Source organism: Theropithecus gelada, chromosome 19 (assembly GCF_003255815.1).
Source record: "Theropithecus gelada isolate Dixy chromosome 19, Tgel_1.0, whole genome shotgun sequence".
Lineage (NCBI taxonomy): Eukaryota > Metazoa > Chordata > Mammalia > Primates > Cercopithecidae > Theropithecus > Theropithecus gelada.
The window spans coordinates 19,780,673-19,795,687 of NC_037687.1; the positions used below are offsets into that span (position 1 = coordinate 19,780,673).

At 44.8% G+C, this 15,015-nt stretch overlaps 1 protein-coding gene across 1 annotated transcript in view; it reads left to right on the forward strand.

The window, feature by feature from the left end:
* LOC112611882 (zinc finger protein 506-like) overlaps positions 1-15,015 on the forward strand; it is a 30,394-nt gene that overhangs the window by 3,167 nt on the left and 12,212 nt on the right. The window contains exon 2 of the mRNA XM_025365855.1: positions 3,779-3,974. Within this exon, the coding sequence (XP_025221640.1) occupies positions 3,779-3,974 (196 nt within the window). The remainder of the gene's footprint in view (positions 1-3,778; positions 3,975-15,015) is intronic.

Consider the following 15,015-nt stretch of genomic DNA (forward strand, 5'->3'; position numbering starts at 1 on the left):
AAAAAAAAAAAAAAAAAAAAAAAAAAAGAGACTCACCCAACACATAAAAACTCACATGAAGTTAAGGTAAAGGGTTGGGAAAAAATAGTACAGGCAAATGTACCCCAAAAGCAAGCAGTAGTAGCCATTGTTACATCAGACAAAATAGACATTAAAGCAAAAACAGTTAAAAAAAAAAAAAAAAAAGACAAAGAGGGACATTCTATAATGATAAGAGGACTAGCCCAACAGGAAAATATCACAATTCTAAATATATATGCACCTAACACTGGAACTCCCAATTTATTAAACAATTACTACTAGACCTAAGAACTGAGATAAATGGCAACACAATGGGGAACTTCAATACTCTGCTGACAGCACTAGACAAGTCATCAAGACAGAAAGTCAACAATGACAACAAAAAAATGGACTTAAATTATACCCTAGAACAAATGGACTTGACAAATATTTACAGAACATTCCACCCAACGACCGCAGAATATACATTTTATTCATCAGCACATGGAACATTCTCCAAGATAGACATATGATAGGCCATAAAACTAGTCTCAATAAATTTAAGACAATCAAATTTATGTCAACTGCTCTCTCAGTCTACAGTGGAATAAAAGTGAAAGTTAACTCCAAATGAACCATGAAAACCATGCAAATACATGGAAATTAAATAAATACATGGAAATTAAATAAAAATAAAATTTAGGATCAACTTGTTTCTGAATGATTGTTGTATGAAATCAAGATGGAAATTTAAAAATTCTTTGAGTTGGACGATAATAATGACACAATCTATCAAAATGTCTGGGATATAGCAATAGTGGTGCTAAAAGGAAAGTTCACAGCATCAAGTGCCCACATCAAAAAGTTTGAAAGACCATAAGTAAACAATCTAAGATAATACCTCAAAGAACTAGAGAAACAAGAACAAGCCAAACCCAAACCCAGCAGAAGAAAAGAAATAACAAAGATCAGAGAAGAGCCCCATGGGGAGGGGTGGCTCTAGTCTCTGTGGACCACCAGACTTAGCCTATCTTCCTGCTAGTTCTGAGGAAATCCAGCAGCTCAGTTGAGTGGATTTCCCCCCAGCAAAACATCCCCCCCCATCAAAGGACAGTCAAAGTGCTTCAGTAAGTGGGTTCTGCTCCCTGTGCCACCCAATTGGATGAGACCCCTCAACAGGGGTCATCAGACACCCTATACACGAACTATTCTACCGGCATCAGTTTGGTGCCTCTTGAGGTCAGAGATTGCAGAGGAAGGAGCCAGCACTCCTCTTTGCTGTTCTCCAACCTCCTTGAGTGACAGCTCCAGGCACAGGACTGAACCAGATGAAAAGGGTCTGAAGTGAACCGCTAGCAAACTGCAGCAGCCCTACAGAAGAGGGACCTGACCATTGAAAGAAAAACAAACAGAAAGCAACAACAGCATCAACAAGAAAAAAATGTACGCACAAAAACCTTATCCGAGGCCGCACATGGTGGCTCACACACGTAACCCAATACTTTGGGAGGCTGAGGGGAGCAGAGCACTTGAGGTCAGGAGTTTGAGACTAGCCTGGCTAACATGGTGAAACCTCGTCTCTACTAAAAAATACAAAATTAGCCAGGCGTGGTGGTGCATGACTGTAGTTCCAGCTACTAGGTAGTCTGAGACATGAGAATCATTTGAACCTGGGAGGCAGAATTTGCAGTGAGCCATGATCATGCCACTGCACTCCAGCCTGAGCGACAGAGAGACTGTCAAAAAAAAAAAAAAAAAAAAAATCTAAGGGTCAAGCAGCCTCAAAGATCGAAACTAGACAAATTCACGAAGATGAGAAAGAATCAACAAAAAATCGTTGAAAGGCCACAGTGCCTCTTCTCTTCCAAATGATCAAAATGTCTCTTCAGAAAGGTGCAGAACTGGACAGAGGATGAGATGCATGAATTGACAGATGTAGGCTTTGGAAGATGGTTAATAACAAACTCTGCTGAGCTAAAGACACATGTTACAACCCAATTCGAAGAAGTTAAGAACCTTGATAAAAGGTTAGAGGAACTGCTAACTAGAATAACCAGTTTGGAGAGGAACATAAATGACCTGATGGAGCTGAAATGTTTGGCATGAGACCCAGTCACGAGGGCCCTTTGCCAATGGGCTCAAGGAATACAAAAAGGTTAACTTGTTCTTCAATAACTAACATATAGGAATAGATTGAAAAGGAGATTTCTCTGAAACAATACTGGATTAATGCCTCGAGGGAGTCATACAACCTGTTCTGAGACTTGGTGACCATTCATTGTTTGTGTCCATGTTCAATTGAGTTCAAAATTAATATTTAACTTTTCCTCCACAAATTCCCCCCGCTTTTTTTTTGAGACGGAGTCTTGCTCTGTCGCCCAGGCTGGAGTGCAGTGGCCGGATCTCAGCTCACTGCAAGCTCCGCCTCCCGGGTTCACGCCATTCTCCTGCCTCAGCATCCCCCCTAGCTGGGACTACAGGCGCCTGCCGCCATGCCCGGCTAATTTTTTTCGGTATTTTTTTTTAGTAGAGACGGGGTTTCACCGTGTTAGCCAGGATGGTCTCAATCTCTTGACCTCGTGATCCTCCCGCCTCGGCCTCCCATAGTGCTGGGATTACAGGCGTGAGCCACCGCTCCCGGCCAAATTCCCCTGTCTTGATGAACGGGCTCTGTCTAGACAAAAGGCAAGGTAAATCCCTTAGGCTGTTACACAATCTCCGCCTCCTGGGTTCAAGAGATTCCCCTGCCTCAGCCTCCGGAGTAGCTGGGACTACAGGTGTGCGCACCAGCACACCCAGCTAATTTTTTGTATTTTTAGTAGAAATGGGCTTTCACCATGTTGGCTAGGCTGGTCTTGAACTCCTGACCTCAAGTTATCCGCCCACCTTGGACTTCCAAAGTCCTGGAATTACAGGTGTGAGCCACCGCGCCTGGTTCTAAATGATTTCTATTTCCTGTAACAATCTGAAATTACTTAAAGGTTGTTTCAAATTGAGAAAAATAAAAAGAATGTAGATAAAAATATAAAAAGTTACAAAATTACAAGAGATTATGAAATATATGTGTAAATCTCGAGCTGTCAAAAGTGACAAATTTGATTTATGTATAAGGTTTTATTAAAAATAGCTTTAGTATTGGGAATACATTATTATCAAAGTAAAAGTTGATTTTCTCTTGAACCAAAATTTTATGTATTATTAATATGACAGAAAAATACTTCTGTTCACCTTTTGAACACATTGAAAAAGAGAGTAAAAAAGATATAGAATTTTCCCATACTCGGGCCGGGCGCAGTGGCTCACACCTGTAATCCCAGCACTTTGGGAGGCCGAGACGGGCGGATCACGAGGTCAGGAGATCGAGACCATCCTGGCTAACACGGTGAAACCCCGTCTCTACTAAAAATACAAAAAACTAGCCGGGTGCGGTGGCGGGCGCCGGTAGTTCCAGCTACACGGGAGGCGGAGGCAGGAGAATGGCGTGAACCCGGGAGGCGGAGCTTGCAGTGAGCCGAGATTGCGCCACTGCACTCCAGCCTGGGCGATAGAGAGAGACTCCGTCTAAAAAAATAAATAAATAAATAAATAAAAATAAAAAGAACTTTCCCATACTCTAGGGTGGGCCTGGCTCAGCTCAGGGAGGAAGCCCTGCATGAAAAGGCTTCAGCTTTCATCCCTCAGCCCAGCATCTGCACATCTTCTGTCACTCAGCGGCTGAGTGGGCGGGGCCTTAAGCATTATCCAATCAGGGGCGCTGGGCTGGAAACCGTCCAATCAGGCAGGCAGCTGGCACAAAGAGGACGGCTTCCGGGTTTGGCGCGGCCTTTGTCTCTCGCTGCATCTGGAGCTCTAGGTTTCTTCTTCACTACTGTGTGTCCTCTGCTCTTAGAGGCGCAGCCTCTGTGGCCCTGTGTCCTGCAGGTATTGGGAAATCCACAGCCAAGATGACGGGACTCCCTGGAAGCCTAGGAATGGTGAGCGTGCCGGTTTGACATCCTGAGAGAGGGGAGGGACTGGTTGATGGGAAGTGGCTGTGGCTGCACTCAGGCCTCCCCGAAGTCAGCTCCACAGTCTGCTCCCTGAGTTCTCCTTGCCCAGCTCGGCCTCAGTCCCCTCCAGTCATAAGATGGCTGCGGCGCTGTCAGCCAGTCCGGGGCGTCCTGTCTCTTCCCTGCGCAGTGACTGTGCCCTGGCCTGGCGCCCTCTGGGCAGCGGCTCTGCACCCGCAGCTCCGGGTCTCTCCCAGATTGTCAGGAACCACGAGAAGGTCATCAGGGGAGATCTTGACTCGGGGTGCGCGTTCACGAATGGGAAGAGCTGTGGTCCTTGGGGTTCACAGTTTCTCTTTTCTCCTGTTAAAAATTTATGGGGCCGGGCGCGGTGGCTCACGCCTGTAATCCCAGCATTTTGGGAGGCGAAGGCGGAGGGATCACTTGAGGCAAAGGGTTGTCAGAGAAACTAAGTTCCTCTTCAAAGACTCAACTTCCTGGTCAGAAGTTGTAAAAGTTGTAAATCAACCCTACCCCTTCTTCCCCCTTTTCCGTTTCTCGCAAATCGCGCGTTTATCCTATTTGGAAAAAGTTTGGGTCTAAGGCAACCGGGATCAGCTTAGATTGTGCGGTCTGACCCCAGCCAATAGGGGAAGGACACAAAACCAAAAACTACCTTGGGGTTAAAAACCCCTTCCTGGTCGGGCGCGGTGGGTCAGACCTGTAATCCCAGCACTTTGAGAGGCCTAGGCGGACGGATCACGTGGTCAGGAGTTGTAGACCATCCTGGCCAGCACGGTGAAACCCCCTCTCTACTAAAAATACAAAAATTAGCCAGGTGTGGTGGCGGGCGCCTGTAATCCCAGTTACTTGGGAGAGTGAGGCATGAGAATTGGTTGAACCCAGGAGGAAGAGGTTGAAGTGAGCTGAGATCGCGCCATCGCGCTTCAGCATGCGGGACAGAGCAAGACTCCTTCTCAAAAAAAAAAAAAAAAAAAAAAGTAGGAATCTTAAAATTTTCTTCCTTTATGTAAACACTGTGTTTAAGTAATTTCACTGGATTTTTCAAACAGTTTCAAGAACGAAGTGAATAACACTGACACGGAAATTAAAGCTTGAACCTGGTAATTCCAAGCTAAGGCTAATATGAAGCCTGCAAAAGGAGGGTTTTAAAAAAAATTTTTTTTTTTTTTTTTTTTTTTTGAGACGGAGTCTTGCTCTGTAGCCCGGGCTGGAGTGCAGTGGCCGGATCTCAGCTCACTGCAAGCTCCGCCTCCCGGGTTTGCGCCATTCTCCTGCCTCAGCCTCCGGAGTAGCTCGGACTACAGGCGCCCGCCACCTCGCCCGGCTAGTTTTTTGTATTTTTAGTAGAGACGGGGTTTCACTGTGTTAGCCAGGATGGTCTCGATCTCCTGACCTCGTGATCCGCCCGTCTCGGCCTCCCAAAGTGCTGGGATTACAGGCTTGAGCCACCGCGCCCGGCCTAAAAAAAATTTTTTTTTATTTTGACACGGAGTTTAGCTCTTATTGCCCAGGCTGGAGTGCAATGGTGTGATCTCGGCTCACCACAACCTCTACCTCCTTAGTTCAAGGGATTCTCCTACCTCAGCCTCTGGGGTAACTGGGATTACAGGCATGCGCCTTCACGCCCGCCTAATTATGTGTGTTTACTAGAGATGGGGTTTCTCCATGTTGGTCAGGCTGGCCTCCAATTCCCAACCTCAGGTGATCCACCCGCATTGGCCTCCCAAAGTGCTGGGATTACAGGCTTGCGCCACCGCGCCAGGCCAACAGGAGGTTATTAAAGGCCCAGTTAGTTTTTTCTGGGGAGCCTCCCTTGCAATTGTCCCAGCCTGCTCACCCCAGCTATGGAAGGAGCCTTTATCTTGAGAGAAGCTACAAAGCCCTGGAATGCTATGGCCCCACAGGCAAATGCAGTTAAGATTAAGGCGGAAGGAAACTGGGAGGGTCTTACTGATAATAAAGCTATTGTTTTGAGGCACTTTTTAGACTTTTTAAGATAAAAAAAGTTAGATTTATATTAAAAAATGAATTAGTATTGGAACAGGAGAAAGTACCAACTAATTATAAGTTCTCTGTGGCTTACAAAAATGTAGGCAGAAAAGGGTTTTCTTTTCTAGAGAGGAGCAAACAAGATTAGATAAAAGGTGGGAGGGGAATGGCAAATGGAGGGTGAAAAAGCCGTATTTTAGCTCAGAGAATGTCTTACCCTGAAATCAGCATGTTTTTAGGAGGGTCGTAAAATGGGGTTGTATGTTGACTTAGACTGATGGTAGCTCAAAGTTCGGGAGCCTGAGGGAGGGAGAAAAATAAAGTTTGATTAATAAATATTTTATTTTAGGCCAGGCACGGGGGCTCATGCTTGTAATCCCAGCACCTTGGGAGGCCTAGGCAGGCCGATCACCTGAGGTCAGGAGTTCGAGAACAGCCTGGGCCGCATGGTGAAACACGGTATCTACTAAAAATACAAAAATTAGCCGGCCGGGCGCGGTGGCTCAAGCCTGTAATCCCAGCACTTTGGGAGGCCGAGACGGGCGGATCACGAGGTCAGGAGTTCGAGACCATCCTGGCTAACACGGTGAAACCCCGTCTCTACTAAAAAATACAAAAAAACTAGCCGGGCGAGGTGGTGGGCGCCTGTAGTCCCAGCTACTCGGGAGGCTGAGGCAGGAGAATGGCGTAAAAACCCGGGAGGCGGAGCTTGCAATGAGCTGAGATCCGGCCACTGCACTCCAGCCTGGGCGACACAGCGAGACTCCGTCTCAAAAAAAAAAAAAAAAAAAATTAGCCGAGTATCGTGGTGGGCGCCTATAATGCCAGCTACTCGGGAGGCTGAGGCAGGAGTATTGCTTGAACCTGGGAGGTGAAGGTTGCAGTGAGCAGTGAGTCGAGATGGCGCCACTGCACTCCAGCCTGGGCAGCAGAGTGAGACTTAATCACAAAAAGAAAAAAAAGAAAAGAAAAAAAAGAAAAGAAAAAAAAAAGAAATATGACCACTGAAGACAAATTCAGCTGATTTTTCTAATGAGAAAAAGGAGAAAATGTGCAGAGTGTGTGTCTGGCTGTGTGATAGGTGAGAAAAGACAGCACCATCTAAGTCATAATGGGAAGGGTGTTTCTTTCCATAACCTGTTTCTGGAGTACACAACAAATGGAGAATTTTATTAATCACAGATATTTTCCATGATTATCTATGTATTTCATCTTTCGCCATCTCTTTTCTTTGTTGTATGCATTTCTTCCATTTGGCTTTTCCTGGGCTGCATCTTATATATTAAACCGGTAAACGTAACTACAGTGTTTCACTGAGTTCTGTGAATAGCTCTACCAAATTATTGAATTTCAGGGGCATTTCAGGAGTCCCCAGTTTTCAAACATTAATTCAAAAGAATAGATGGGCCCCTAGGGTTTGTGACTGGCATCTGCAGTGAGGACAATGTTGTGGGACCAAGGGTCTGTGATGACTCTGGGTGGTTAGAATTCAAATGTTAGACAATGAGTTGGTGTTGGAGAATTGTTTGATGTTCAGCAAACTCTACAGATATGGTGCCAGAAAAAAGTTATCATGGAGGCCCGGCCTAGTACAAAGCTCTGGGTGTTTGGGATTGTGAATCTCTGCTCTCCAGTACACAGGCTGCCACACTGCCCATTGTTCTGTGATTCCTGGTCTTTTCCCAGGGTGACAGAGGACTGAAAACTTAGAGGAAAGGAGTTCCGATTTAAGACCCCCTTGTATTGCAGCTATCACCACAGTATTCTCACCCACTCACAGACACACACACAAGACATTGACGTGTCCACGCTCCTCCCAGGACTAGGCATCACCCTCTCAGAAACTTCACCACAGCATTTTTGGTCCTAGCGTTTCTTGTGTTTCTTGTCAAGAACCCACAAGTCTCTGTAAGTCTCCTGGCATATCTCCATCCCCAGACACCAAATCTGCAGCAGCAACCTGTTTTCTCCACCAACCTAGGATCTGGGCTGCCTGTTTATAGTCTCATCTGCCTGCATGCACACAGAAATCAATCAGAGTACAGCCCCACCTGGGCCACTACCTGTAGTGAAAATCAGTCCATTCACCTACCTTGCACTCTCTTCCACCCAGGAATTATTTTTTGTCTTTTAGATTTTATTTATTTATTTATTTATTTATTTATTTTTCTTTTTGTTGAGACAGAGTCTCGCTTTTGTCGCCCAGACTGGAGTGCAGTGGCCGGATCTCAGCTCACTGCAAGCTCCGCCTCCCGGGTTCACGCCATTCTCCTGCCTCAGCCTCCCGAGTAGCTGGGACTACAGACGCCCGCCACCTCGCCCGGCTAGGTTTTTTTTTTTTGTATTTTTTAGTAGAGACGGGGTTTCACCGTGTTAGCCAGGATGGTCTCGATCGCCTGACCTTGTGATCCGCCCGTCTCAGCCTCCCAAAGTGCTGGGATTACAGGCTTGAGCCACCGCGCCCGGCTAGATTTTATTTTTATTTTTGGTTTGGTGTACGTACACATGTGGATTTTTTTTTTTTTTTTGAGACGGAGTCTGGCTTTGTCATCCAGGCTTGAGTGTAGTGGCGTGATCTGGGGTTACTGCAAGCTCCGCCTCCCGGGTTCATGCCATTCTCCTGCCTCAGCCTCCTGAGTAGCTGGGACTACAGGCGCCCACCACCACGCCGGGCTAATTTTTTGTATTTTTAGTAGAGATTTCACTGTGTTAGCCAGGATGATCTTGATCTCCTGACCTCGTGATCCGCCTTCCTCGGCCTCCCAAAGTGCTGGGATTACAGGCGTGAGCCACCGCACCTGTCCTGAAGTCTACATCTTAAGGGATATTTGTGAACAGAATAATTGCTATTGTAATTTTTTATTTATTTATTTTTATTTTTATTTTTTTTAGCAGAATCTTACTCTGTTACCCAGGCATGAGTGCAGTGACATGATCTCGGCTGACTGCAATTCCTGCCACTCAGGTTCAAGTGATTCTCCTGACTCAGCCTCCCGAGTAGCTGAGATTACTGGCCCCGGCCACTGTGCCCAGCTAATTTTTGTATTTTTAGTAGAGGCGAGGTTTCACCATCTTAGTCAGGCTGGTCTTAAACTCCTGACCTCGTGATCCACCCTCCTTGGCTTCACAAAGTGTTGGGATTACAGATGTAAGGCACTGCACCCAGCTGTATAATTTCAATTTTTTTTAACCTTCTTTAGTGTACATATTGATTATCTAATAAAACTACCCTAGAAAACCTTAAGGGATTTGTTTAAATTGTGGATTAGTATACAGTATAAAGTTGACAGGGCAGTAGCTAGAAAAGATTAAAAGTATAGGAACTCTGGGATTTAAGTTTCTTTTAGGTGAGCTTAGAAAAAACAAAACTGGAAGTACCCCAGTTGCATAGAGAACAGAATTCTACATAAGGTCCTCACACTGCGTGAGACCTGGTCAGATTCACACTTTTTGGAGGCTTTCTTTAGGTCTGACCCTACCCTGGAGTCTTGCCTCACAGAACTGATTAGAAGAGATCAGAGTTTTGGCTGCTGAATCCTCCTGCCTTTCTAGAGCTGGTGCTCACAATTTCCTGACTTCCAAAAGCAGATGAATGGGAAAAATAAAGTACGTATTTTAGGGTCTTAGTTCTTTAAATTTTCTGTTAAAACCAGTGCTTACAGAGACATTCTGTTAGGCAACTTTTTTTCTATTCCTGCAGATCCAGTAGCTGCTCCACAAGTCACAGAAAAGTAAATGTAAACAATAAAATTTTCTGGGCCGGGCGCGGTGGCTCAAGCCTGTAATCCCAGCACTTTGGGAGGCCGAGACGGGCGGATCACGAGGTCAGGAGATCGAGACCATCCTGGCTAACATGGTGAAACCCCGTCTCTACTAAAAATACAAAAAAAATTAGCCGGGTGAGGTGGCGGGCGCCTGTACTCCCAGCTACTCGGGAGGCTGAGGCAGGAGAATGGCGTGAACCCGGGAGGCGGGGCTTGCAGTGAGCTGAGATCCGGCCACTGCACTCCAGCCTGGGCAACAGAGCCAGACTCCGTCTCAAAAAAAAAAAAAAAACAATAAAATTTTCTCTAAATTACCTTAAACTCTTCCTTTCTCTTTCATCTTTCTATATTTTGCTTTTATTCTTTACAGTGTTTAAAAAAAAGTTGATGACAGAGAAACAGAAGAAGAGATAAAAATGCTGGGCCCTTTACCTAAATCCTAAAATGTATTAAATCCTTAGTACCAGCTTTCAGGGTGTTATGAAAATTAAATCACATAATGTGTTATGCCCAGCAAAGTGCTCTGTATCATTCTCTTGAGCACAAAGTACCTGCTTAATAAACATTGCATTAGTATATGTGTACATGTTGTTTTTTAAATAGACTTATTTTGACATTGCTGCCTTCAGTTCCTCTGTAAACTTTAAAGAGCCAGCAAAGAATATAAAACTTTAGGATGGAGATGGGTTGTCCCTATTTGTATCAGAAGTATTTGGTTGTGACAAGAGTGCTGAGTGTGTTGGAACCGAACTGTCGATTCCCTCCTGGGCAGGGGTCGCTGCGAAGGATCACCTGACACGAGATTCACAGCAGAGAGTTATTTATTACTAGCGCGCTAGGGTCCCAAGCTCTAAGTTGGCCCTGGGACCCCGACTGCTTGTTACAGGCTGTTTATATAGGCAAACACAAGTTCAAACACAGCTTATGGCGCGAAATTCAAACAAAGCTTAAGGCGCAAAATGATTGGGTCTAGCTATGGCCTGAGCAAGGTGTCTTGTTCTAATTGGTTAGAGCAGGACCTTATGAGGTTCTTTCCTGGAGTTGTTGATTCCGGGAACTTCGAGGCAGGGTGGGACCCCATGAGGTTGTTTCCCGGAACTGGCAGGGTGGGACCCTATCGAGGCAGGGTGGGACCTTATCGAGGCAGGGTGGGACCCTATCGAGGGCCACCTGGTGTTAATTTTTTTAAGTTTTATGAGGCCTAGTTTCTAAGTTTTATGAGGCCTAGTTTCAAGTGTAAGGGACCCTGTGCTGTGCCTGCTTCACTAATGCTAATAATGAGCCAAGGGGAAGCAACATCAGCATTGACAGGAAACTTGTTTAAAACACCCATTCATGGACCGTTTTCAAACCTGCAGAATCACATTACATAAAGTGGAGCCAAAATTACCAAGTGATTCATAAGCTCGTTAGAGCTTGAGAGGCAGTGCTTATCTTGGTGGTGATCAGCCCAGGCTTCTCATTAGGATCACATGGCCAATTTGCAGAAATCTCTTGTTCCCTCCCCACAGCTTCTGTTTATTCTGCGTGGAAGCATCCATGTTATTTTAGTGAAGGGCCTCATGTGACTGTTCAGGTGAGACCAGAATCAGGTGTGAGGGCTTCAAAATACATTCATGAGAGTTAAGTTCTACCTTTGCACTAAAGGGTGGTCACAGGGGCAGTTCTGTTTGGGTTTGGTACAGACAGGTCAGTGTGGCCCATAATTCCATTACTGGAAATTGCTGGTGTCTGTGGCAGGGAGAGCACCTGAGGACAGGAAAGGAGAAACTTATATTTCTGTCTTCATGGAGCAGTTCATTGTTCCCTGAATCTCTTCTGTTTCAAAGGATGGAAATAGGTGGGCTTTTTCTGTCTTTTTCTGCCAGTTGATGTCATGCCAGCAGGTAATCATGTGGTACTAACACCTTTTGCCGAGACCAGCTTGGTCGGGGAGACCCTAACCCAGGGGCGCTAGAGGAATTAAAGATACACACACAGAAATATAGAGGTGTGAAGTGGGAAGTCAGGGGTCTCACAGCCTTCAGAGCTGAGAGCCCAAAACAGAGATTTACCCACATATTTATTAACAGCAAACCAGTCATTAGCATTGTTTCTATAGATATTAAATTAACTAAAAGTATCCCTTAAGGGAAACAAAGGGATGGGCTGAATTAATTGCAGCAGAAACACGCCCTTAAGACACAGATGGCTCAGGTTTCTGTTTGTGGCTTAAGAATGCCTTTAAGGCCGGGCGCGGTGGCTCAAGCCTGTAATCCTAGCACTTTGGGAGGCCGAGACGGGCGGATCACGAGGTCAGGAGATCGAGACCATCCTGGCTAACACGGTGAAACCCCGTCTCTACTAAAAAATACAAAAAACTAGCCGGGTGAGGTGGCTGGCGCCTCTAGTCCCAGCTACTCGGGAGGCTGAGGCAGGAGAATAGCGTAAACCCGGGAGGCGGAGCTTGCAGTGAGCTGAGATCCCGCCACTGCACTCCAGTCTGGGCGACAGAGCGAGACTCCGTCTCAAAAAAAAAAAAAGAATGCCTTTAAGCAGTTTTCCGCCCTGGGCAGGCCAGGTGTTCCTTGCCCTCATTCCTGTAAACCTACAACCTTCCAGCTTGGGCGTTACGGCCATTACGGACATGTTACAGGACTGCAGAGATTTTGTTTATGGCCACGTTTTGTTTATGACTTGCTCCCAACACCTTTAAAGACATGTTCTCAAGATGCAGGTTAATTTTTCCAGAGAATCTCATCTGAGAAGGAATTCTATTTGATTTCAAGTTTTAAATTGATCTGGTATTCATTGCAGGGCTCCAATTACATCTAAATAGATGTGAGAGTTGAAAGACCTATAAGGGGCTTCTCTCGCTTTACAATGTCTTATTATTTATTTATTTATTTATCCTCTGGTTGATGAAATGCCAAGGTGAAAGGGATAGCCAAATGGACTAAAGCACAAGTGCCACTCTAGTTATTCGGCAGAGTGCCCATTAAAGGTCCACTACAATACCACCACACATCGCTCAGGGATGAACAAGGGCTGACTGATTTATAAGCTCTTGAAAATTCTTAAGCTCACTGCATCCCTTCAGGTCTCCAAGGAATGCTAAGTTTCCTCACTGCGGTGAGAGACAGGAAGTGAATTTAGTGTCTGGAAGCTGGATGGCCCTCAGGGGCTGACCACAGGGACATGGAGATACAGCAGAGAGAACCTGGCATGACTTATTACTCCAGACTGTAGAATCCTGGAAAAGAGCTACCATGTAGCCCATGCCTGGTTGACTGGAGGACCACCTTAGTGGAAGGGGGACAATCAGGGCCTCTGGCCTGCCGTGTGCACAAGCATAACAATTGCTTTTGTTTAATGTGCAGATGGAATATTTGATCCATTTCAACCAGGCATTTGCATCTTGGTATGTTGTCATAATTGTCAAAGTTTGTTTTAAGTCTTTAACTTCTATGATCCTCTAGTAAAATGAATGTTTTATCACCTATTTTTATTAGTTTTTAGCCCAAAAAAGCTAAACACCATTTTATATTTAATAATGCTTTTTGTATGATTTTTATACCAGATAAGCTAAATTTTACCTTTATATTAATGTGTTATTAATGTTAAATTTAATTTTAATAAAACCTTGTAGATATATTTATCCAATTTTTAATGTTTGACCACAAGGTAAGATTTTATAGACTCTTTTTAACCTTTTATAATTTTTGTCAGAGCAGGTTGATGCTTTAAGAAAAACCTGTTGCATTTTTACTTTAATGTCCAGTTCACAGAAAAATTGGATGATACCTTTTTAACTTTAGCTAATATGTTTAACACAGAATTTTCTTTACAATTAATGTTTTCAAACTTGCTTAAACTTTTAAAGCAATAATTTTTTTAACCTTTTAATGTAGGTAAAAATCCACATTTTTATGCCTACTTATAATCTTTTTACCATAGGTATATTTTGCTTTGTTTATACAGCTTGCACATAAACTGTTTCTTCAATAGTACTCACGAGGCCTTATTACTTTTAAATTTTACAACTTTTTTGCATAAATTTTTTTTATAACTTTTTTTCTTTTACGACTTTTGCAGACAATTTTTTTTTTTCTGTCGCCCAGGCTGGAGTGAGGTGGCGAGATCGCTCACTGCAAGCTCTGCATCCCGGGTTCACACCATTCTCCTGCCTCAGCCTCCCGGGTAGCTGGGACTACAGGCGCCTGCCACCACGCCTGGCTAATTTTTTGTATTTTTAGTAGAGATGGGGTTTCACTGTGTTAACCAGGATGGTCTCGATCTCCTGACCTCGTGATCCGCCTGCCTTGGCCTCCCAAAGTGCCGGGATTACAGGCGTGTAATTACCGCGCCCGGCCATAGACAATTTTTTGACATGTCTCAACTTTCTGACTTATTACAAACATTTTTTTCTTTAAACAACCAGTAATTTATTTCAGGACAAGAATTTACCATATAAAATTCTTTTATATAAACCCTGCCTCCCCCCTTTTTTCCCTTTCTTGGAATTTTTTTTAACATAGTTCCTAGTGGGGTGGGCTTATTTGTGCCTGACCCATGCTTCTTCGAGACAATACACCACGCTCACACCACACACACACCAGAAAACAAAAAACAAGTAAAAAGGGCACACACACATTTCTGCAGTTTACACCAAACCAAAATCAAAACCAAAATCAGAGTATCCAGAAACCCAAGCCAGGTCAAAACCAAAATGAAAGTATCAAGCAATCCAAGTCAAGTCAAAAACAAAAACCAAAGTGCCGGTCCAGGCCCACCGTGGATGATCAGGCTAAGCTTCTACTCAAATAGAGAAGGCACCAAAGTGTCAATAAAGGCACGCCATGGGTGATCAGGCCACGCTTCCACTCAAATGAAGTGGGCAAGTTCCAAAGACTAGTCTTACCGAGTTTCAGATGTCTGGACTCCAAGTGCCAGTTCCTTCCCGGTGTTCAGCCACTGTGTCAATCCTCTGCTCTGGGGAGGCATTCCACTGGGGCAATTGCCTACCTGGGAGCGCTCTTTGGATGGCCTCACTCAGTCTGGCCAGAGTCCCCCACAGGGATGCTCCAAGGGCAGGCCTAAGCCTCCTAAGGGGCTGCCTCGGCCAGTGATTGATTTGAGCAACCAGGGGGTACGTGACAGGGGCTGCATGCGCCGGTGGTCAGAGTGAAACAGAACAGGGCAGGAAGTTTCACAGTGTTCTTCTATACAATGTCTGGAATCTTTTTTTTTTTTTTTTTTTTTTTTTTTTT